The 22561-nt window shown below is 41.8% G+C and overlaps 1 protein-coding gene across 21 annotated transcripts in view; it reads right to left on the reverse strand.

Moving 5' to 3' along the window:
- Positions 1 to 8864: 8864 nt before the first annotated feature.
- NRXN3 (neurexin 3) overlaps positions 8865 to 22561 on the reverse strand; it is a 1378693-nt gene continuing 1364996 nt past the window's right edge. For 11 of the 21 annotated variants that reach the window (XM_034768377.1, XM_034768393.1, XM_034768378.1 and 8 more), the window contains one exon: positions 8865 to 11815. In XM_034768377.1, coding sequence (XP_034624268.1) covers positions 11514 to 11815 — 302 coding nt within the window. In that variant the 3' untranslated portion in view covers positions 8865 to 11513. Of the gene's footprint in view, positions 12440 to 20498; positions 20739 to 22561 lie in introns of those variants that run through there. The other 10 variants (XM_034768391.1, XM_034768371.1, XM_034768382.1 and 7 more) reach the window with 3 other exon arrangements.

Consider the following 22561-nt stretch of genomic DNA (forward strand, 5'->3'; position numbering starts at 1 on the left):
TAGTCTACCAACCTTTAGTTTATGAAGCGCATTAGGCCCTTTTAGGCTTGTTATGTCAACGTTATAAATGTGAGGCAGATGGATTTAAATTGCAGCAGCCAGATGTGTGGCCAGATTTGGAGAATCTCAAAACTTGTATTTGGGATTTGGGGTAAGCCTATTATAAACACAGGTGGCATCCAGATCTGGAATACAAACCCTGCTTCAGTGGCCTAACTTCAGGGGAGGGGATGTGGTTTCAGAATCAGGATTACACTGGCCCCAGCCTGTATAGCTTCCCAACCAGTAGGTCCATTCCTGCTAAGTATTCTGTGAAAGTTCTGCCCTGAGTTTTAACAGAATAAAACCCCAATGACTGGCTGGAAGCAGTGTGCTTTAGAAGTGGCCATCAGGAGAGCAACTACTCCTTTGATCCTTTGTAATCAGAGGGGAGATGATGCAGGAGCTGATATAAAGAAGGGCGAGCCCGCGAGAGAGGCTGAGGAACTGGTTGCTTAAATAAAACATTTTCTGTTAATGTCGTTCCCCACTCCCTGCCTCCCGCCAACAAATCTTTTGCCTTGGCCTTGAGATAATTAATATTTGTTATTTTGGACAGTTCTCTGTCAATACTCCAATTTTTAAAGGCATCTAACCCTTCTGCTGATGAGCATGTCGTCTCTCCATGAACCTTTCACAACCATGGCACTGCCGGCATTTCATTATGAGCCTGATCCTGTTCCTGCTTAAAGTCAGCGGCAAAGCTCCCATTGGTACAGGGCCAGGTGCTAATGTTTCATTGAACTCAGTGGACTGTTCAGATGTTCCTGGTGTATTAAACAGCACAGGAGATGCATTCAGCCTGTGCACATATAGTACATTCAATAGCATAGCAGGTGGTGTGTGCCTGGAACATACTGGACATTGTAGTGCTGGCTATGTATTTTACCTAAGTTTATTGTACCTGGAACAATCAGCAGTAGTCAAAGGGATGAAAGCAGTAATAGCAATTACAGTTAGTGGTGAGAGAGAAAGCCAGCCAGTCCACTTGCAGGCCCATCGGCATGAGAACAATCTGTGGAAGTTGTACAGAGACGATCGCTTTGGGAACGGAGTCTGAGGCTCTCAGAAAGCACTGGAAGACCCCAGACTTCTCCACCAGTACCAGCAACATGAACACATTTAGTTGGGCAGCAGTTGCAGCCTGGCTTACTCTACTCTGAACGCTCACTTTTATTGAGAGTCTTTAAGTGGATTGTACCAGCCCTCTGAAGTGTCCCTCAATACTTAGTAGTCAAAAAGGAAACTAGGATTTTCAAAACAATCTTTTAAGCACTCAACAGTACTTGTTTTGGCAGCTTATGGCACGGTAATGAACAGACCAGCCTGACTGCTGCCAGAACAGCTGCAGCTATGAGGGGGGCATTGAAAGACAGCCAGGCAAGGTTCCTCCCATGCTCCCATTCAGGCATGGTTGGTGTGTGACTCCTGTGTTTGGGGAGGCTGGGCATGAGCTAGAAGTGTGTATGTGTGTGTGGGGGGGACACACTGGCACCCGGACTGTGGCCCTGTCCCTGTTTCTCCTTTAGGCCGCACCCCACTCGGCTGCCTCCCCGCAAGGTCCCACCCATGCTCCACTCCCCACTCTGCCCCAGCCCTGACCTCCTCCCCTGAGGCCCCGCCCATCTGCCCACTGCTCACACCTCTTCGCCCCCTCCCCCGAGACTCCCGCAGCCTGCCGCTCGTGCCTCTTCATGCCCTCCCACCGCACATGCCTCTTCGCCCCCCCCTCCTCTGATATTACCACCCCCTGCCTGCTGCTTGCGCCTCTCTGTCCCGAGCAGCAGGTGTGTGGCGGGGTGTCTTTGGGGAGAAGAGGCAGAGCGAGGGCCGGACCTCCGGGGGAAGAGGTGGAGCAGGGGCGGGAAGAGGAGCAGCATGGGCGGGGCCACAGGGAAGAGGACAAGCGGACAGGAGGCCGCACTTAGGTGGAGCACTCGGGGTGGCGCACAGGCAGGGCTACTGCCAAGATGCCTTTTCAATGGCAGCACTCCAAAGGTGTCTGGCCAGCGTGCCTCCAGAGAGCGGTGCGCCACAGCCTGTTTGGGGAGGCTCAGCCTCCCCTGGCCTTTTATAATTGCCACCCAGGCACTCAGGAGTCAGCATATGTCCCCAGTGGCCCATCCCCTCTGCTGGGGACACGACATGTGGGAGAAGCTCCCCTCACATGGGGTTGTGGAGGAGCGAGACAGCATGTCAGGCCAGGCTCCCCTAGACTCAGCACATGGCCCTGGTCACCCATTTCACCCTCCAGCCTTCTCCTGCTATTATCTAGCATGGTAAGTCCTGTAGCTCAAAAATGCAGTACAAGCCAATACTGAAGGTTCAAACCCACTGAAGGTACCTGATGGCAGGAGTTGTTACAGTTGCACATAACAGAATTTATTCTTATTGCTTTCCTATTTAAATAAACCCTTGGACACTCCATACAAAAGGCCACTGTTAGCAGAACATTATTAAGATTGTGAAGTTAAGCACTGGAAGGTTAGGGAATATGAACCTTTAGGTCGCATAGTAGTGTTTTGCTCAGGATTGCTGCCTCGATGAGGACTTGTTGGACACTGCTCAGAGAAAGAATAATGGTTGCTTAGTAAATGAGGCTATACCTCATGATAGGCTGTAGCATTATGCTCACCACGTTCACAAGATTATGCTAACGTTTGTACAACGTATGGCTTGTAAAGTATCATTTGAAATCTCATAATCTGCTGAATGTTTTTGTTCTGGTAAAATATGTGTGGCGATACACTGTATATAAATTATAAGATTCTACTGTATAACATAGCTGTAACATGCTCCAGCGTTAGAAAAGCAGGCACAAACCAGTTTTCAGAGACAAAAAGCCACTGGCACCCAAGCCAGATGTTAATGAGTCATCACCTGCTTACATAGCCATTCTCTGGCAGGGGGAAGGTGTGAGCAAGAAATTTACATTTCATCACGAGGCTGGCTCAGAGCTCAGGTCCACAAGAGACTGTTTGTCGCCATACGGCAGCAAGGCTGGTTCTAGCACAAGAAATTGAATTATAATGAGGGGGAGAAAAACACTTGCCCTCACGCTCTCCGCCTTCATCTCTGCTCATGACATCAATGCCCCTAAAAGAGGTTGGGCGGCAGTGCTGGCTGGGAGGCTTTGCAGCCAGTACAGCCTGCTGTAAGCTTAGAAATCTTTTTTGCTTTCAAGTGCACTCAGCTTGTTAAGTTAGGCATTTAGTTCGTGTTTTATCTGTGATTTCTTTTGTAACCAATCCTGACCGTTCTGCCTCATTACTTGTAGTCAATTAAAATCTTTCTGTAGTTAATAAACTTTTTCCTTTTTTATCTAACCAGTGTGTTTAGCTTAAAGTGTGTGAGAAACTTCATCTGGGATAACAAAGCTGGTGTATAGCATTTTCTGTTGATGAAATGATGGACTTTGAATGAGCTTGCATTATTCAGCAAGGTGCTGGGCAACACAAGACACATATTTCTGGGGGAAAGTCTGGGCCCAGAGAATCTGCAAGTGTTCTTCTGCAGTGTACTTCACGAGTGGCTAGCTAGCAGCGCTCAATACTGTGCGCTGGGCACAAGTTACATGCTGGAGCCTCTGTGTTAACTGGCCAGGAGTGACTGTTCACTGTTAAAGTGGTGTAAAAGACATTCCTAGTTGGAGAACTGAGGCAACACAGCTATTCAGCAGGCCAGATTGTACCCTGGGGAATGTCACAGTCCTTACTCTAGAAATTGGGAGGTGACCACTAATTGTGTATGCATCATTTTCTGGGTGCCCAGCTTAGGGCATGTGAGGCCTGAAGTCCAGAGTTGTTGAGCCCTCACAACTACAGCTGCAGTTGATGGATGTTCCAATAGTAACACGGTGAAATTTGGAGGCATGAGGCTAGGGCAAGGAATTAGCAGTGTCTGAATTCTAATCCTGGTGCTGCCACTGATTTTTATGAGTGGCCTCAGGTATTTTGGTCTCAGCTTCCCCATCTGTAAAAGGGTGATAAGTCTTTTATTCCAAGTGGATATGTGGCCCTAAATTAATGTTAGTCAGGCACTCGATACCCTAATTCAGTGTTCAGTGAATGGGAGGGAGGGGAACGCAAATAAAGGGTAAACAGGCAACCTTCATGCTAGCATTTCTTAACTTTTATGTGCCTGACCAGAGTACACGGTTTTTACTAAAACATTTGTATGCAACCTTTCATTATTTTAGAGCGTGTGTGAGAGAAGTGAACCATGCACATGCTCTAGTTCTTCCTTCAATTACCTCTAAAATAATAAGATAGATATTGTTCCTTTCAGAATGAGATGTCTTCTGTCTCATCTTTTCCCTCGCCCTTTCCTCCCTATCAAAGGCCTTCTGTTACCTCCAGTTTTTATGAGGACTATAAATTACTGATCCAAACCATGACATTGAGAACAGTGCAGAACTTATGGCAAGGAAATCAATGACCTATCATGACTGATGCTCTCTGGTGCTTTTGCTTTTCCTGTTTGTAGCTCTCATTCCATGGTGTGAGTCAGTTCCATTTTCTGGTCCAGTCTTTCGGGCATTTAATAGCCTCTTTGCGTCATGCAATTCAAATGCCACTGTCTCAGCATGGAGTTTTCAGGAAGCCCCAAGCCTATAGCACTATTAATAATTGCATTTATAGAGCTTTTATCTTTAGTAGCACACTTTACTTTGTTTCCTCCAAATTTCCCTCTTGTGGGGGCGAGGGGAACTTTCAGCTCTCCAGCCAGGGCTTTATCCAGGGCAATCTACACATAACTCCTGGGCACACTAGAGCACTAGAGTTTTAAACTCTGTACAGGGTGACCAGAGAGCAAGTGTAAAAAATGGGGATGGGGGTGGGAGGTAATAGGTGCCTATATAAGAAAAAGACCCCCCAAATCGGGACATCTGGTGACCTTAACTCTGTCTGAAAAATGTGATCAGCCAACTCTATCCCGTTGCTGATGGCTGGACCGAACACACCTGTTCATTTGGGAAAGTCATGTGCAAGGTTTTCCCAAAAAGTCCTGGGAGGATTTTGCTTGGCACAGAGCGGGAGGGGCTCTTACCTGATTGGCCTCAAAGGAGATATAGGGTTCAAAGAGTAAGTCTCCCAGCTGGAAATTGAAGGAGTAGGACATTGGTGCCAAAAAGAGTGCTTTAATCAAATGAGACTCAGAAGAAATAGGTACAGAAGCCACAAACAACGCCACATGCTGTGACCCCCCATCAATGAAAGATCTGGTTTGTTAACAAACCGGGAACCCACTTCTCCAGTCATGTCTCTTTCCCAACAGCAATTCCATGGAGGCTGCTACTCCCTTAGGGCAGCAGTAACTGCCTTGGTCCGTGTGTGTGTAAAGAAGGGGCTCAGAGATCGGCAGAGGACTATTGGAGAGGGCATAACAACCCTGGCTATCTTTGAGAGGTGCCAAGCCTTGCTCTGCAGAACGCGTGCAGAGCTACTCTTCGGCTGCTTTTTCACTGGCTCAGGTTAGCTTGGCCTAGTGAGTGACACTTTTAAAAAACACCTTAAGGAAAGTATTTAGCCCCATGTGAACTATGTATACTAAAGCCTATTTTGTCTTTGTGTGGTGAAATAAACATCATTCGAGTGTGTTAACGGAGAAGGCACTCCAAGCCTACAGACAATGGCTCTAAGTCTTTATTTACACTTTTGATTAGTGTAAATAAAGAATAACATCCTGAAGTCATTTTAAACTGATGTAAAACCTGTGTGAGTGAAAGGAGACCCCAAGGCCTCTACTGTAGCATAATTTACCACAGGAAAGGCTGAATAACGGAAACACTGTATAAATTGTCGACTAAACAAAAATGACGAAACTATTAAAAATTGTAGACTAGCGCCTTGGGCAACTTCATCTGTATTGTATCTATAAATACGCTGGTCTACATTCTAAACTCTTTACACAGGCCACACAGTTTTCAGTGGCACGGCTATTATACCTATACACATAAGAGAGCCTTTCTGTTTCTTCATAAAATCTGCTGCTGGTAGAAGGACAATGTAAGTAGATGCCCAAGGAAAGGAGGAAGGATGGAACATGTTGGGACAGAAGACACTGAGATGAACACCCAGGGTGCTAGAGGCAAGCACAAAAGGATGATTTTTCTACATGCAGGATGGTCTCTCCCTCCAGGAGAGACACATTTTTTGGGTGAAGAGAGAATGTTGCGTCTCTTGGGGAGCTTATTATGGGAGGAAGAGGGAAACAAGCAAGAGACAGGCACAGATATAGACTCTATTTTAAGCTACCATCGGGCATCTCAGATGGCACTCATGGCTGCAATACCTCACCCCCACCTTGTCACCTGTGCTGCCCACAACCCAGCTAATTTCCCTTGCATTCCTGCTGAGCAGCAGGGAGGCATCAAGGTTCCCCCTGCAGTGAATTCCCCTGTGGCACTGGATCTGTAGGCCACAGCTCTGCTTCCCCTCTCGCTGCTCCTTCCCAATCAGCAATAGAGAAGACAACAGTGACTGAAGGAGGTGGTGGCCAGAGGTGCATGAGAAGAGCAATTGCTTTGCTGCAGTGTGTGTGAGAAATGTCTTATGTGGGTTGAGACACACAAACCATGCCAGCCATGGCTGTTATAAGGGATGTTGGCCCAACCCGCAGGTGATGGCTCTGCAGAGCTGCAGGTCCACGAGGACAGGAAGTGCTGCCCTGGCTGAGACAGATTGTGCTCATGTTAACACATCTCAGGGATTTAATGCAACTGTTGTGCTTTTTGCCCCTGCTGGAGCCAGTCTGGAGATATCAGGGGAAGCAACTGTCTTTGTGTGATTTTTTTTGGAGGGCCGGTGGGTGTGTGTGTGTGTGGGGAAACCTCTCTGACTGGAAGTTTTCCACACATCTCCATCTCATGGGGTATAACAGCTGCTGCAGGAGGCAGGTAGAGCACCTCCCCCTCCCCCGCCCGCCACTGAGGAACTAACTGATGTTTTTGGCTATGGGAAGGGGGAAAAGAGGAAGCAGCCCATACCATTTTCACACAAGGTGAAGTGGGAGTCAACAGAGCCCAGCAGCTCAGGGCATCTTTGCTCCCACCCCCTTGTAAGAAATGGGATGGGTCCTCTCTCTTCCTCCCCCCACCACTGCTGGGTAATGCTGCAACACTAGACCTGGGAAGGGAGCGAGGAGAACCACCATGGAGCTGCCCTTCCACTACACCAAGATGGGGGGGGTGGAAGATCCCCTGGAACTGCTCCAAACCCCCTTCCCCCAGCCTGCGTTGGGGGTGATGAACCTCCACAGCTGCAGATGCAGAGGTGTGCTGGGGGGGCATGGGCATATATGGGGCAAAGAGGGTTCAGAATGGTTGTGGGGGCTGGGCAAGTGGAGTTGATATAACGGCAGGGGGCACAAAATAAATTCATTTGGAGCAGGATCACACAATTAATTGCTGAGCGGTTCCATTAGCATGGGGTGAAATCCACACGTAGGTAAAATCTGTCCCCATTGGGCCCTTCAGTTCCAAAACTCTACAGCTTTGAGCTCAATAGCAGCATCCATTATGTACCAGTAAAAGAAAACTAATTACATTCTCTCTGCAGGCTTCTTGCCATTAGGGAAGGGGTCATCACATCTCCACAGCGCCATCTGGGCCAGAAATTTAGCAATAGCTTTGAGTTTTTAAGTCCCATGGCATATAGCTACTATAATAATTTGATTAAAGGAAAAACCTCAGTGGTTAGCAATAAGGCCTTAAATAGTTAAATAACTATTCATTTAATATTATTGATATTTTATCAGCTGAATTTTCCAAATTCCTATCAGCATTTCTCTATCTTCTTATCTTGGATTGTGGCAAATGATCTCTTCTGGAGAGCTGCAGTTGGAACAATGCTTTATAGCCTCACTCTATTCTAGTGATACAAAGGAATGATTCATGAATGCAGTCTCCATTTGGATATGTAGGCAAGCAGGGTCCTTCATTGTTGAAAGGTTATGTTCTACTAAGCCATATTTAAAATTTAGTTAATTGCCCACTGGTTAAACTGCTTTACAATTAAACCAGACTATAAGGAAGGGGTGGGGGAAATGTACCTTACAACAACTTGAAAGATGCTGTTTATCATGCAGTCACCTGGGGCTCTACATTCCTTGAGAAGCTATATCATCAGATAGTCAAGAGAGGTTCTTATTTGACCTAGCTTCCAAAGGTCTTATCCCTTGGGAAACTTAAAACTGGACTAGACAAAGCATCAGAAAATATGCTGTAGAGCAAGGGATTAAATAATCTGATAGGTCTTAACCTGTCTTGCATTGGCCTGCTAAACCCAGGGTTGTGAGTTCAATCCTTGAGGGGGCCATTTAGGGATCTGGGGCAAAAATCTGTCTGGGGATTGGTCCTACTTTGAGCAGGGGGTTGGACTAGATGACCTCCTGAAGTCCCTTCCAACCCTGATATTCTATGATTCTTTCTGTGGATCAAATCCTGAGGTCCTTGCTCACTAATTACTCAACAAAACTGCCATGGGAGTAAAGGACTGAGTTAAAACTACATAATGACTCAGGGTTTGGCCCATAACTACTAATTATTCTTTAAAACAATTTTTGTTCTAGCGGTTTGCCCTTTCTTGTGACTATGAATAATAATTAGGGACCCAATCCTTTGAAGTCTGACTCTCCCATGTATCCCCACTGACTTCAATGGGACTACTTATTTGATTAGTCAGGTGAATAAATGTTGGCTAGATTGAGCCCCACAATATCTTTCACACTGCACTAGTTTTGCTGTAACCATGCTTATCTCACCTACAGAACATTAGAGTGCCTCTTGAGCCTTTTGGAAATAAAAGGACAGCAACATCCAGGGCTTTGGGAAGAACATTTTATTGCTAAGCATATCCTTGAACGAAAATGCAAATAAGAAAAGAAGAAAAGAAAGAAAGAAGGGGGAAAAAAGCAGTAACGTCACAATAATTCAAATGAATATCCTTGAGGTTCTGCATAAAACAACAGGAGTATGGTAGAAGCCCACATACAGAAATGCACATGTTCCCAAAAAACTGTCGAATAGAAACTTACACAAAAAAAAGTAACAGAAAAGAACGTGGGATTTTTTTCTTTAAAAAAAGGAGGGGGAGGGTAAAGAAAGAAAGAAAGAAAGAAAGCAAGAAATCATTTCACAAGACTCCAAGAACAGCAATCTTTTACAGACACTGAGAAATAATCAACTTCAGATAGGTTCGGCCAGTTAAGTTGTCTAAAATCGTGCTTTCATACCTTTTTAAAACTTGTCTTTTTTTCTTTTTTAGTATTTAAAAACAAATCAAAACAAAACAAAAAATAAACCACCCAAAAAACAACCTCACACACACACACACACACACACACACTGAAAGAGCTGTTAACTGCGAAAGCCTCTTCTCTAAACATTTGAGAAGGCTGCTTTTTATTTTGTTCCCATGTGCGTGTGTGCATTTGATGACACTTTTCTTCAAAGTCAAATATTCATGCGAATTATAAACACCAGCAAGAGTAGATTTCTAAATCTAAACAGCTGATTAGTTTTCATCTGTACACAGAGAAATTGTACATTTGTGATACTCCAGAGTCCTCAATTCATTTTGTGTTTGTTTTTCTTTTTGCCTCTCTCCCCCTCTTTTGCTTTTTTTTGCACATGACAGTCATGGCCATGAAACCAGTTGGTTATTGTTCTGTACAGTAAGTTACTCCCTTTCACATAATTGGGGAAAAATAAAAACCAAACAACCAAGATTAATTAAATCAACTAAAAACAAACAAAAAAAATCCCAGTTTAACCATAAAACATTATATACATCAGGGTACTCTAGAAATTACACTAGCAAAAAAAGTAGTAAAATATGTAAACAAAATCTGAGAATTTTTTTTTTATCCTTTTGACACAGGTAACTGTGACAAAGCTAAAACACACACTCTTCACATTTTTATGGTTTGCTTTTTGTTGGTATTATTAAAATGTTTTTCTTCTAAAACAACATTCTCATTCCATGTAAACACCTTGACAGAGTTTCTGTTCCAGTCGTCCCATCAAACATATGGTGATAAATATATCTGTATATATATATATATATATATTTATATATATAATACTATTATTAACTCCTTTTATTATTTTTTGTGTCACAGCAGCTTTATTCATTTCTTTTCTTTTATATAAAAGAGAGAGTAAAGGTTGAATAGGGCAAATGGAGAGACAGTGATAGTCAGAAATGTCAAGCTACAAAATTAAAATATTACATATGAAAAACATCTTCATGTCAAAAAAAAACCCTATGAATTTTGCACTTGTTCGCAGCATGTGTTTGGCTTCTGTGACGTTTATGGTTCTTGTCAAAGGTTGAACTCCAATATTGTCTTTCTGACCTCTTTATTCAACTGATTTATTATTAATTTTTTTGCATGCATTGTAATCAGTCACAGAACCAGAACCCAAAGAAAAGGCTCCCTTAGTTTAGCATCGTATATCTAGCTCAGAATGGCTGACCAGTTTGGTTTTGCTTCCCCTCCTCCCCCCTTCTTTAGCCATAGTTTGGCTGTGTTAATGCACACTCAATGATATTGTCAAATAAAGCCAATGACCCCAATCAAACCAGACTGAATCCTATCTATTCATGAGTTCAGTTGCAAATACTGGAGCCAAATCTAAGGGGGACCAGTTTTCCATAAGAATCATCTTCATTATCACCCATTACACACTTTCACTGTGCTATTAGCAAATAACTTACTGTAGACAACGGATTCTAGAGACCACACAACCAGATATGTAGAGTGAACACCATGGGTAGCTTTTGAGTTCATATATGGCAATAGTCTCTCTTTATTTATTAGGTGGGTCCCCCCCCCCCCCCGATTTCTTCTTGATTCACGTCCTGATCCATTCTCTTCTCCCCTTCACATCCCCCACCCCCCAAAAAGAAAACCAAACAAAACCAAACAAAAACCAACAAGCCCCAAAACCATTTATTCCCCGCCCCTCCCTCAGATCTCGAAAAATTATACGTATGCTGGACACGGCCAGATCAGTTTGTTTGATTTGTTTGTTTGTTTGTTTAAAATGTTTATGCATTTTTTCTTTTTCTTTCTTTCTTTTTTTTAATAAGTAAACTGAAAAATGATCGATACAGTCAAAGATCACGAACATCATTAAGACTCACTTGGAGATATGAAACAAGTAAGCCATGAAATCTTCTACCTTTTGCGGAAAGTTCAGCGAAGAGGAGATGTGGAGACTTCCAAGTCCGTCAGCATGGTAGAGCTGCGTGTGCCATCTCCAGAACGCTAAGTGTGCTTTATAATACAGTAGGGCAGAGTTTGCTGACTCCAAGCGATGACTGAGACGTTAACAGTCACAGCTGAATTTTTTTCCCAATTTTTTTTCCCACAAACTGTAGCTCCCAATCTCGTTAGCTGTAACGGCTCTGATATTTCAGTTAAATCTCATTAAGTATATATATATTTATATATAAATAAGTATATTTTTACACATAATACTCTTTGTCCTTGTTTTTCTGTTTCTTGTGGCCGCTCTTTGTGCTCTGCTGCTTCTCCTTCACGAGCGTGCCATTGCTCTGGGCTGAGTTGCTGATGTAATTCCGCGTCTCATCCACCTGATAGGACCCCTCGTCCCTGTTCCTGTACTTGTACATGGCGTACAGGAGGATCAGGATGCAGAGGGCGGCAGCAGCCACAATACCGACGACCATCCCCGTTGTGCTGCTCGACTCACGGACCACCTCTGAGGCCCCCGGAACCCGTCTGATTCCTGGCTCCGTGGGGTTTGCTGTGGGCACATTACGGAACATGGGGGAAGTTATTAGCGGGCTCTTCAGCTTTGTGCTGTCTAGCTCATAGGCAGTGGGCAACGGAAGCAAGACTATGTCAGGCTGGGGTTTGAGCTCACGGTTATTCATTTTGCCAGCGGGCAATTTGGGCACCATCCCAGTCGAGGACGAAGCTGTGGAGCGGATCAGCTCAGGGGACAAAGCCGTGGTAGTAGTCCTACCAGTTTCGGAGACTTTGTTAGGTCTAAAGTCCTTGGATTCCCACTTAGGTGCATGTGCTTTGTAGCCACCTTCGAAGACTGAAGTGGAAAGACTCTTATCTGTTACCAAGGAGAAGGTGGTGTAAAAATCTTCATCATCAGTAGGGGGTAGGTTAGAGTCAAAGGTTTCCCCTGAGCCATACCCAGATATCACCAAGCCATCATCATCACAACCATCGCTGCCTTGGTCCGACAAGCAAGGTAACCCCGCCTCAGAGGTCATGGACAGGGAATCTTTGGTGGTCTCAATAATGGTGAGGAGGGGGCGAAAGGTAGGGGGGAGTGTAATGAAAGGTGCACGAGTAGCAATAGGAGGGATATCTAAAGGGTCTTCTACAAGTAGAGGGATAACTAATTCACCTCCTGGGATTGAAAAGAAAAAACAGAAGATTAGTAAACATTAGTGACACAGTGCATCATGTTCAATTCCCTGAGCTCAAAGGTGGTGGGGGACTCAGAAGTTATGAAGAAGTGTCATGGAGGCAGATTTCCTGCCCCTATCCACACCATCAACACACTTTTCCAGGGTTCTAGGAAGCTTTCTGCCCAACCCTACTTTTGAGATAGGTAAACTGGCCATTCCAATTCCTTTCTCTTTTAATCTCTGCTAGGTACGATCAAGTGAGAGAATTTTGAAATCCTAGAGACCAAAGGGTTTGCGGTCCTGAAGATACTCTCAAGTGACTGTGCAGAATTCAAACTTGGCATGGTTCCATTTTCTTATGTCTTTTACTATATGGGAAAAAGAATACTTAATTGTGGAATTACTCCAAACCTCCATACAGTACTGTTCTCTTGGGTTGGATTTTGCTGCTGAAGCATGCTGATTTTACCAGTTTTTCCTCTGATCTTGCTTGTCACTGGTATTTCTTCTCTGCCATTTGAGTTCCACAGCAACTTCCAAACACTTCCCAGTTCAACCTTTTCTTCTTGTTTGTCCATCCTGTTTTTTAAATTGTGTGAATGAATGAAGTGTGCATGAAAGGTAGGGATGGACTGTTGTGGTTGGAGCTAGATGTAGTGCAAGAAGGCACAGAGAGCGCCTCAATGCATGTTTGTCTTTTTTATCTTCAATACCCTCTGCTACTCTAGCCCTTTCCCTCTCCCTGCCCCTTCTCAGCTCTGGTAACACACCCTGATATTGATCTGCAATACTCCTTGTTTCAATGCTGGGCTTTAAGCGACACTGAGAATCCTCATTAATTGTGCCAAACTGTATTGTGGTTTAATGATATGGATAAATAAGAAGTACGATGACCCAAATCAGGATTTGATTCCAGGCCACGAAAGTGAGGAGTAATCTCCATCCTGCACTTTCTGGCATTTCATTCTGTGTTGATGGTTGTGATGAATGTTACTTTTTCTCTAGCCTGGCAGACAGCTTTCTGTGAAGCAGGTACTAAATGAGAAAGTCTCATAATCTGCTGTCTCAGAGTGCTTGTGCTGTGAACAACCAGCAGCCATTCCTCACTTTCTCCATACCCAAGCTCATTATCTCTGCAAATGAGAGACCCAAGGTCATTTCAGAACCTGGGTATCTCAGCACCACTGTGGTGCTTGCAAGCAATGAGGCCTCTTAATAGGGTGACCAGACAGCAAATGTGAAAAATCGGGACATGGGGTGGGGGGTAATAGGAGCCTATATAAGAAAAAGACCCCAAAATCAGGACTGTCCCTATAAAATTGGGACATCTGGTCACCCTACCTCTTAAGATTATTTGTTTTATCAGGGTATAGGCTTGAGTGACACTTTCACTGTAATGTGACTCTATTTTCAGGTTCAGGAGGCTATCACTCCACTTGTCTTTTCCGTGGGTATGAAAGCACAGTGGATTGCTCTCATGTATGTTCAGGTCACACAGTCTTGTGCTTAAGTATAGCGTTTTATCTTTTTTTTTTTAACTGAGTCATGTTGCCTTTGCATGTAAATTTTGCTTTTAGTTATAATTTTGTTAGGCATTTAAGCTAATTGGGCTGTATCCTGAGATCCTAAGGTCATCCTCAGGCAAGTTCCCATTAATTTCAATGGGCATTTTGCCTTAGGAAGGACTAAGTATAACCTGAGGGCCATGCACTTTGAGTAATCATTTTCATCAGTGTAAAGTGAGTGCCTAGTTGTGTAAAATGTTACTACTAGTGTGAGTGGAAAATTCTGAGGATTTAGTATTATTTTACTCACACTTTGCACACGTATATATGGCTACAGAAAGTGCAAGGCAATAGAGAATCAAACTGAGTAAAAAACTCTGGCTTTGGCTTAATTCACTCGTGTTAATTAATTGTCTTTCACCCAAGTGACTGTTGAATGGCGTTGGGGTCAAAAATTCGGCTATCTGCACTGTGATGCTCTATTGTATTTTCTGCATTTTCTGCATTTGTTTCACACTGAATTTCCATTGGTAGTTCCACTGCCAAGGGTAGTTCTGCAAAACATATGCCACCATATGCTACTGATCAGAGAGTATGATTTTGCCCTAAATCTTGTTTGCTGGGTGCTTGCAGGTTTACCATCATTTCAATCCAAATTTACTTGGGCAGCAGTCATTTTTAACCACCAATTGGACTGTACAAATGGAGTCTCAGGGCCTTTAAAATGTACTGCCTTCAATATTTCAAATCGGATAGCAACAGTGGCATATGATTATTCATATCCTTCCATAAGGGTAAAATGCTGGTACCACTTAATGTTTACTTAAGTGGCACTAGAAATTAGCTCCAAATCAGAATCCATTATTTTACTTAGCTGCTCAATATACCCGTGGAACAAAGCTCGTTCTAATGTATGAGATGAAAATGGCAATTTGGAGATGTCATTTAATTTTCTGAGCTTCCAGGTAATGTTCCTGCCACTTCTGTTACTGAACAAAGAAGGGAAAAGTTGAATATTATATGTCTAAAATAATCCCACAGGATTTCTTCAAATTGTATCTTTTCAGTACAAACATGGGAAAGGCAAAGAGCATCATTACTCTGCAGTTTGCCAAACTACTACACTGCATTTTGTGAACCTGTGATTCTGGTCTGCGCCTTGTGAAATAATAACAGGAACTTGTCTTGTTCCTGTTTATGCTACCGTTTCAGAAGCTTGGTTTCTGTCCATTGTTAGCGTGGGGCATAGATAATCCATTTTATCACATGGTCTCAGGACAAACTTGAACGAGGGCCTTCAGGAAAAGATCATCTATCAGAATAAGTTCTATGGACCAGATAAGACTGAATAAAATAATGGAATTTTCAGCCAAATATGAAATTGAGCTGTCTGTTGAGTGGGGAATTGAAGTCCCTGAAAGTCATCTGAGGTCTGTTGAGTGGCTAATAGTGTCCCTTTAAGTGATTTTAAGACCAATTAATCCACCATTATACAATAGCATTCATCTGCAATTTTAGTGCACCATCTGTGACACACAACTGGAGTCAGAAGTTTGGCAGTTTTTAATTGCCCATCTAAAGCTACTGAAGTGCCTTTGTTATTAAAAGCTACTATGCTTACAAATGGCTTCTGTTGATCTGCCACCCAATAGGGCAATATTTTGGGCAGCTTTCCTCCCACACGGAAATACTTTAGTCCATTTTACAATCAACTCTTTGGACTTGACCTCAAGGAGATGGAAATATTTAGTTTTTAAAACTGGAAGACAAGCTTTCATTAGCAGAACAACCACTTGCATTAAAAAGCAATTCATTTTTCTAGGATTTTTTTTTTACTTGCAGTTAATGATCAAATATAATGTCGTTATAAAATGGTTGGGTTTTTCATGAAACGTCAAGAAGAGTCTAACAGAGCTATTAGGATTAATGGGGTTCCACATATGTACTGAGAGCAGATATTGTCTCTTTATGTACAAAAGTAGGTTGGAAAGAAGACCATGAGCCAAATTCAAAGGTGAGTCTGAGTCTTAGTGGGTATCTGAGAGGTGGTATAACTTATGTGCTTGTATGGCTGAGACAACTTAGGCTTTCTTGAAATCACTTAATCTCACCTCTGAATTTGGCCCAGTGTGTCTGGTGAGCCAAATCATGGGTACAAGCTACACCCCCAAAAAATAAGATAGTTAAGGGTCCTTCTCCTGGGGTTCATGGTCTTTAGAGGAATCATCTCCCTACCAAGGAATACATTGGTCAAAGTTGCTAAGATATTGTGGCTCTTGGAATTCTTGGTTTGTTTTTTTGGATTGGTTGACGGAATGTTCTTTCATTTGCACTAAAATTGGCTAGTGTCTCATACTAGGATATCCCAACAATAACACAGTGAGGAAGGAGTATTTAGGTTTGTTACTTGATGGTATGCACAGGTTGCTGCTTCCTGTGAATGTATAATTTCACATTGAACCTAGAAATCTCTGCCTACATCTAAGAGTTGAAACTTTCTCACACAGTGGCTCTCTGGTGCAGACCCTGAAGGTTCAGGCCTTTCCCTATACAATTAGTGCCCACTTTATTGTCCAAAGTATGTATAGTACCAAAAGAGATACAAAAGGTACAGAGAAGCAAACCACTGTGTTTTCAAATAACTGTAGGGGGATCCAGTCATCTGACTCCCATTAAATAAATGGTCAGGATTAAAATCTCTTAATTACTTCTTTGAAAAGGAATCTGATGGTGCAAAGGGTTACATTAGTGCTAAATATTTGTGGGCCAATTCTTGAAGTCCTTCATGATTTGGTCCATTATTATTGAGTTGTGCAGCTAACTCTTAGAAAATGTACAGTGAAATTTCCACTTAAAAGATATCCACCGCTCTCTGTTTGATTGAGATTCAACTGCAGAAACATGGGATGTTGGTTTCTGGCTGCTATTGCTTTGTTTGGAAAGCAAGGATCAGTTAGTGGTGCTGGCAGATGAGCTGTGGATTCAGAACCTGTTTATACAATTCAAAGCATCCCAAGAAGATAGCAGGGCCTTTTCTGTTTGCAGTCCTGCCCATTCCCCTTGTCCCCTCTCCCCAGTGGATAGGTGCTCCCTGAAGAAAGCTGTGCAATTGAAGCGGCTTGTGTTGATAGCACAGTGCTGAAAGATGAAATAAAAAGAATAGATAAAATGGCTTCCTCTGCTGTGGTAGGGATGCAGAATAAGTGCCAAGTGCCAACAGCAGTGCCAAGAGGATTGAGGTCTGTGTGGTGTGAAGCCCCAACCCAACAAAACACTAATATCCAAGTGCTTCCTTTGGATTTCTTCTTTCTTGGGACAAGCACAGTGTGTATTCCTTAAAGTTAGCATTTTAAATCTGGAACTTATACTTTTTTGAGAGGGCTGTGATTTCCTTTAAACTAGTAGGACCACTGGGGATATAAAAGGTCTACTTTAGCCTTGAAGGCTGCCCTGCTTTTTCCTTTATGAGTGCTTTATAGATATATAATTCATACCTCTGGGGCTGATCTACAGTAAGGGCTCGCTGTCACTGGAAAAGATGGAGTGTAAAAAATTTAATAGAAGCCTTCTGAACTGTGAGGATGTTGTGGGTCAATCATGAATGTAGAGGGCACCAAGCAAAAAAAAAAAAAAAGTTAGCAACCTCCAATTCTCATCTTTCTGGCCAAGAGACTGTTTCACTGGCGTCTCAAGCATCAAAGAGAGGCAGCACAAAAAGCACACACAAACAGAATCCTGAAAGATTCAACTTCTAACTCTCACGATGAATATAAAGGGACACAACACTGTCTCTTCCAGATGTGGCTGAAAATCTTTAAGGTGCCAGCCGAAAAGCTCAGCACAACACATTCACATCCTCAGGTATTGAAATTCCACATCCAAAGTCTCTCATTTACATTTTATTCTTATTCTCTTGCATTGAAACTCAACTCCATTTTCAGACCGAAACATCCTGCTATGGAAAATAATCCCTTCCCTATCCCCTCCCCCATATATGCAAGTTGGGTGCCAAGAAATTCTCATTAAGTCACTGAGTTTTTCAACACTTCTTGAGGTTTGGTCTCCTGTGAGTTCTTTGAGGGTGAAGAGGGAAAATATTCAGACCACAGTTCTTGAGTCACAGGAAATCTGATGCTAATATGAAATCTAGCAGATGAGCATTTTTAATATTCTCTCACCTCTTTCCAACCTCATTTAATTGAAACTGACTGTCAGTAACACAAGGGCAGGCATCACTTCCCCAATGGGAGTGCCTTAGCCTTCTGCCTTAAATATCCTGACTCCCCGCTTCCTTCCAAAGCACCAATTGTTTCCAAAGTGACTAGACAAAACCCTAGTTTTGGGACCAGATTTGGTTTAACTGAATTGCTTTGAAACATATGAGACCCCACAAGAGCCTGTTTACAGGAATCTCTAACAAAATCCACTTTCCTAGTGGCAAACAGCAAAAGCTAAATTAAGAGCTCAATCTTGATCACACTGAGGTCAATGTCAAAACTCCCAATGGTTTCAAAGTTGGTTCCTAAGGTTTATTTATACTTAGACAGACACAGTCAGTTACGCCAAAGCTTGAGTTTTGATAACTAGGGATAAGAGATCTACTTTGGAGGAAAGAAGAACTGACTTCACCTTTCCTGGGGGTGTAAGAATTGGATGAGAAGGTTCTCAATTTAGTATGAAGTTTAATGTTTGGAGAGAATTTTGTTTCTGAAAATTGTTGGTCACCTCAGCAAATACCAGTTTCAACATGGCCTGGAGTGGGGAAATACCCCAGAAAAAATAACTTATTGGTTTTTAAGATGTAATTGCAGCCAGGAGGCAGTGGCAATCTCATGAGAGAGCTGCTTCTCATTATGTTTCCAGCCTAAGTGTTAGATTGAAAATATTTATCTAAGCATTCAGACTTTGAACTGCTTCTCTAAACCAAACAGAAGCTTAATCAAACTCTTTTGAGTTTCTCCCATCGCTGTTTTAAATCCACTTGATTCACCGACAATAATGACAACTTGTTAGTCAACATAATTACCGGTTCCATTTACAGCATCAGTTCTTCAGGGAAGCCGTCAGTTGAACCTGAGTTATTGACTATGTATTTAGTAGCATGCTACCATGCTGGCACTTTAAAAGTCCACCTGTCCTAAAGGAAGGACAACTTTGTTTGTTTTTACCAGGAACTCAATGTTATCCAGTGGAATTCATGCTGCAGAGAAGGAAGTCCCCAAGAGACAGGGGGAATTTTAAAAGTCCAGGACATTCAAATGTTGGGAGAAGAGGAGAACTAGTAAATGCTACAATTGCTGGAAGAGGTTAGCAGTCATGATGCTAAGGCCATTTTGGTTGATGGGTTTGCACTCTAACAGTACACTTGAGAGTATCTTTTTGACTGTGGCAGAAGCAAGAAGACTGACAATCAAGGAAATTAGCAGGAAGAATATGCTTCTGTAGGAACAGAGGGAACTGGAGATAAGAGCAACTGGGGACTCTATTGCCAAATGGGGACCAGTGACTTAAAGAAACTTCCCTTGTTTTCTCCTGGAATACAGTCTACGCACCAGGCTACAGCAAGTTTACATATGAGTGAAAACTCTTGGCATTACCGCTGATTCTTTCTGTGGGAGGCAAAAGGGACTGGGGCAAGAATTGACAGAGAGTGGGAGTGAATTACCCTGCGCTCCTTCACCCCCTCCTATGAAGAGCAGTACAATCATGTAATCGGAAATATAGAGAGAGCATGTAACATAACAGCAAATACCAAAACAAACATATTCAAAAATTAAATAAAGGAATTTATGCTTTTTTATCTCAAAACCAAACCATACACTAGAAAATAAAAATTCCACGACAAAGTTAAGCTCATCAAAAGAAAAGAAAACAACAACAACAACAGGTCATTCGCTTTACCAGAAAAAGAAAGATAAAACCCAAGAAAACTGAAAAAAAAAAAAAAAAAAGAATACAGGAAATCAAAAATGTTGTTTCTTTTTTTTTAAAAAGTACTCAAAAATATATAAAATTAGCCATAAGAAAGCATACCACATTGATTTCATATAGTCAACTTACATCAACAAATTGCCCGCATGTTTTTTGGCATGAAAGAAAAATTTACAAAAGAAAGTTGTGTAAGAATGCTCTTGGACAAGTAGAATTGCCACATTCTTGTAACTTGCTTTTTTTGTTTTGTTGTCGTTCTTAAAAACTTTTTTTTAGCAAAATGTTTATTATTTCTTTTTTAAATATAATTATTTTACGACAAAGGGTGATACAGGGAGGCAACAACACATACATCCACACCACATAACATGAAAAGAAAAAAATCTTGCACCTTAACAAATTTGAATTTATTTCTCTGTTGTTTTTGGTTATAAATTATATGTTTGCTTTGTGTAAAATGTTTCACATATTACAATTGAAAAAAAATGTACACTTTAGAATTTGCTTTGACTGTTTATGTATCTACAGATCTAATGCTTTTTGAAAATCAAGGTTTTATTTTGTCTTTTTGGTCAATTCAATATATATTTTTAAAAACATTTTCTTTTCTTTTTTCCTAGAATTTTTTTTGTGTGTGTTTTAAGGAATGGATGACGGCACATAAAATTTTAACAATGCTAAAGAAAGGGTTGGGGAGGGGACTTATGGGAAGAAAAAAGATGCCTAGGGTGGATGGATTGGGAGTGTAAAATCTATGAGTGTACTACACAGGAGATGAAGATGATGGGAGTGAATGTGTAAGTCAGTTGCCATGTCCATGTAAGGGCGGTACGGAGTGATCTAGCAGCATTAGAGCTTCTGGCTGTAAGGAAGGGATGGGCAATATACAAAAACAAATGAGCATATTCATGCCCATCAACAAAAAGAAAGAACAGAACTCTAACATTGACAATCTCACAAACCCTAAGCTGCAACTTCTTCAACATGCAAGTTACAAAAAATTAATAATAATAATTAATTTCATTAAAGATTCTCAAATTATAAAAACAGTTAAAGCTTTTTTCCTACTAAAAATAGCAGTAAAAATACATAAACTAATAATAATAATAATAGAGATTAAAAAACAAAAAAACAAGAAAACTAGCTTTATGCACTGGAATTAGAACAACTTCAACTGCAGCTATGCACAGCCTCATGTTCACCAAGAAGTTGACAACAATATTCTAAGGAACTGGAGACATTAGTTGCTTCAGTGAATGAAGCCATCTATTTTAAATGCCAGGGGTGCTTTGGTATCCCCTCCCCCTGAACCGGATAGTTTTAAATTCAGATTCTTTAGAACTGTGGTCTGGAAAGTATGGATGTAGGATTCTGCAGGTGAAGTAGTTCCTTGTTTAAAGAGGGAAGTAAGGGGGAAAATTGCAGAAAACAATTCATAACTTTTGTTTTTTGTTGTCATTAGATTGGAACAACCCAAATCTAAGATAGAAATCCAACCATTGAAAAGAAATACATCAAAATATAGATATATAGAGAAACACTAAAAAAAACAAAAACAAAAACAAAAAAGCACTTTATTCCCCAGCAAGAAGGGAGAAAAGAACAACTGTGTTTTTTTTTAATTTTATTTTTAAAGAAAAAAATATTCCACACACTTTCAAAGATGAACAAACCAGATGCACACATTGAAAAGGAACAGACAAAGCAGTCTAGGGACACTTTCATCATTTGGATATTTTTTGCTTATGGATTGCATTCCCTCCATTTTAAATTTTCTTCTAATTTTTGGCCAAAAAACTCCCCACCCACCAATGCACTGCTTTTTTTCATTACTTTTTAAAAAATAAACACAAGGGAAAAAAGGACGTGCAGTCTGGATGTACGTCATAAATAGACAGGAAAAGAAAGAAGAAATTGGCTGAGATTGACAAATGGGTTATATAATAGCTTCATTTTACTGTAGGATGTTAATAATAATAATAATAATAATGCATGCTTAAAGTAAGTTGCATTTAGGGAAAGTAGAAAAACAGAACAGCAAGCTAGGACTTAGAAGGGAGGGAAAGGGAAGTTAGCAAAGAAGACGACTCAAGGAACAAGGTGGTATATCATTCCATGCCTGTCCAGTAAGGGCAAAGTACATTCCAAAGGATTCGGTGCAGATTATGGGAAGAGATTAGAAGGGCTATGGTGTGGGGGGAGGGAGGGAAATTGCCAGAGGTGCTAGGAAATACATTCCACACTCATTATAACACTGCCTGTAGGCATCAAACATACAAAACTACAGTCTTTTCTCAAGGCCCAGTTCTCCGGCCCAGACTCATGAGGGGCAGCATTTGTGCGACTAATATTTTTGAGATTGTTCATGTGAGTAGGTACTAATCATCTTGAGTAAGGGCTGCAGAATTCATTTCCTCAAACATTTCCTACTTAAAGTAATGATTACTGCCTTGGAGCCTGAACAGGCAAATGCTAACAGTATAATGTTGATTAACCTATTATTCAAAACAGTCAGCAATTATTCACACAGAGTCAAAGGGCCTACTCCCAAGAGGGAATTCACAATCTGGCCCAATGACGATACTCATTGCAGTAAGCATTAGTCTGGTAGTAAGTGTTTGTAGGACTGGACCAGTGATTAGTCCCACTGAAGATAGTGGACAATTCACAATAGTAAACAATACA

Source organism: Trachemys scripta, chromosome 4 (assembly GCF_013100865.1).
Source record: "Trachemys scripta elegans isolate TJP31775 chromosome 4, CAS_Tse_1.0, whole genome shotgun sequence".
Classification (NCBI taxonomy): domain Eukaryota; kingdom Metazoa; phylum Chordata; order Testudines; family Emydidae; genus Trachemys; species Trachemys scripta.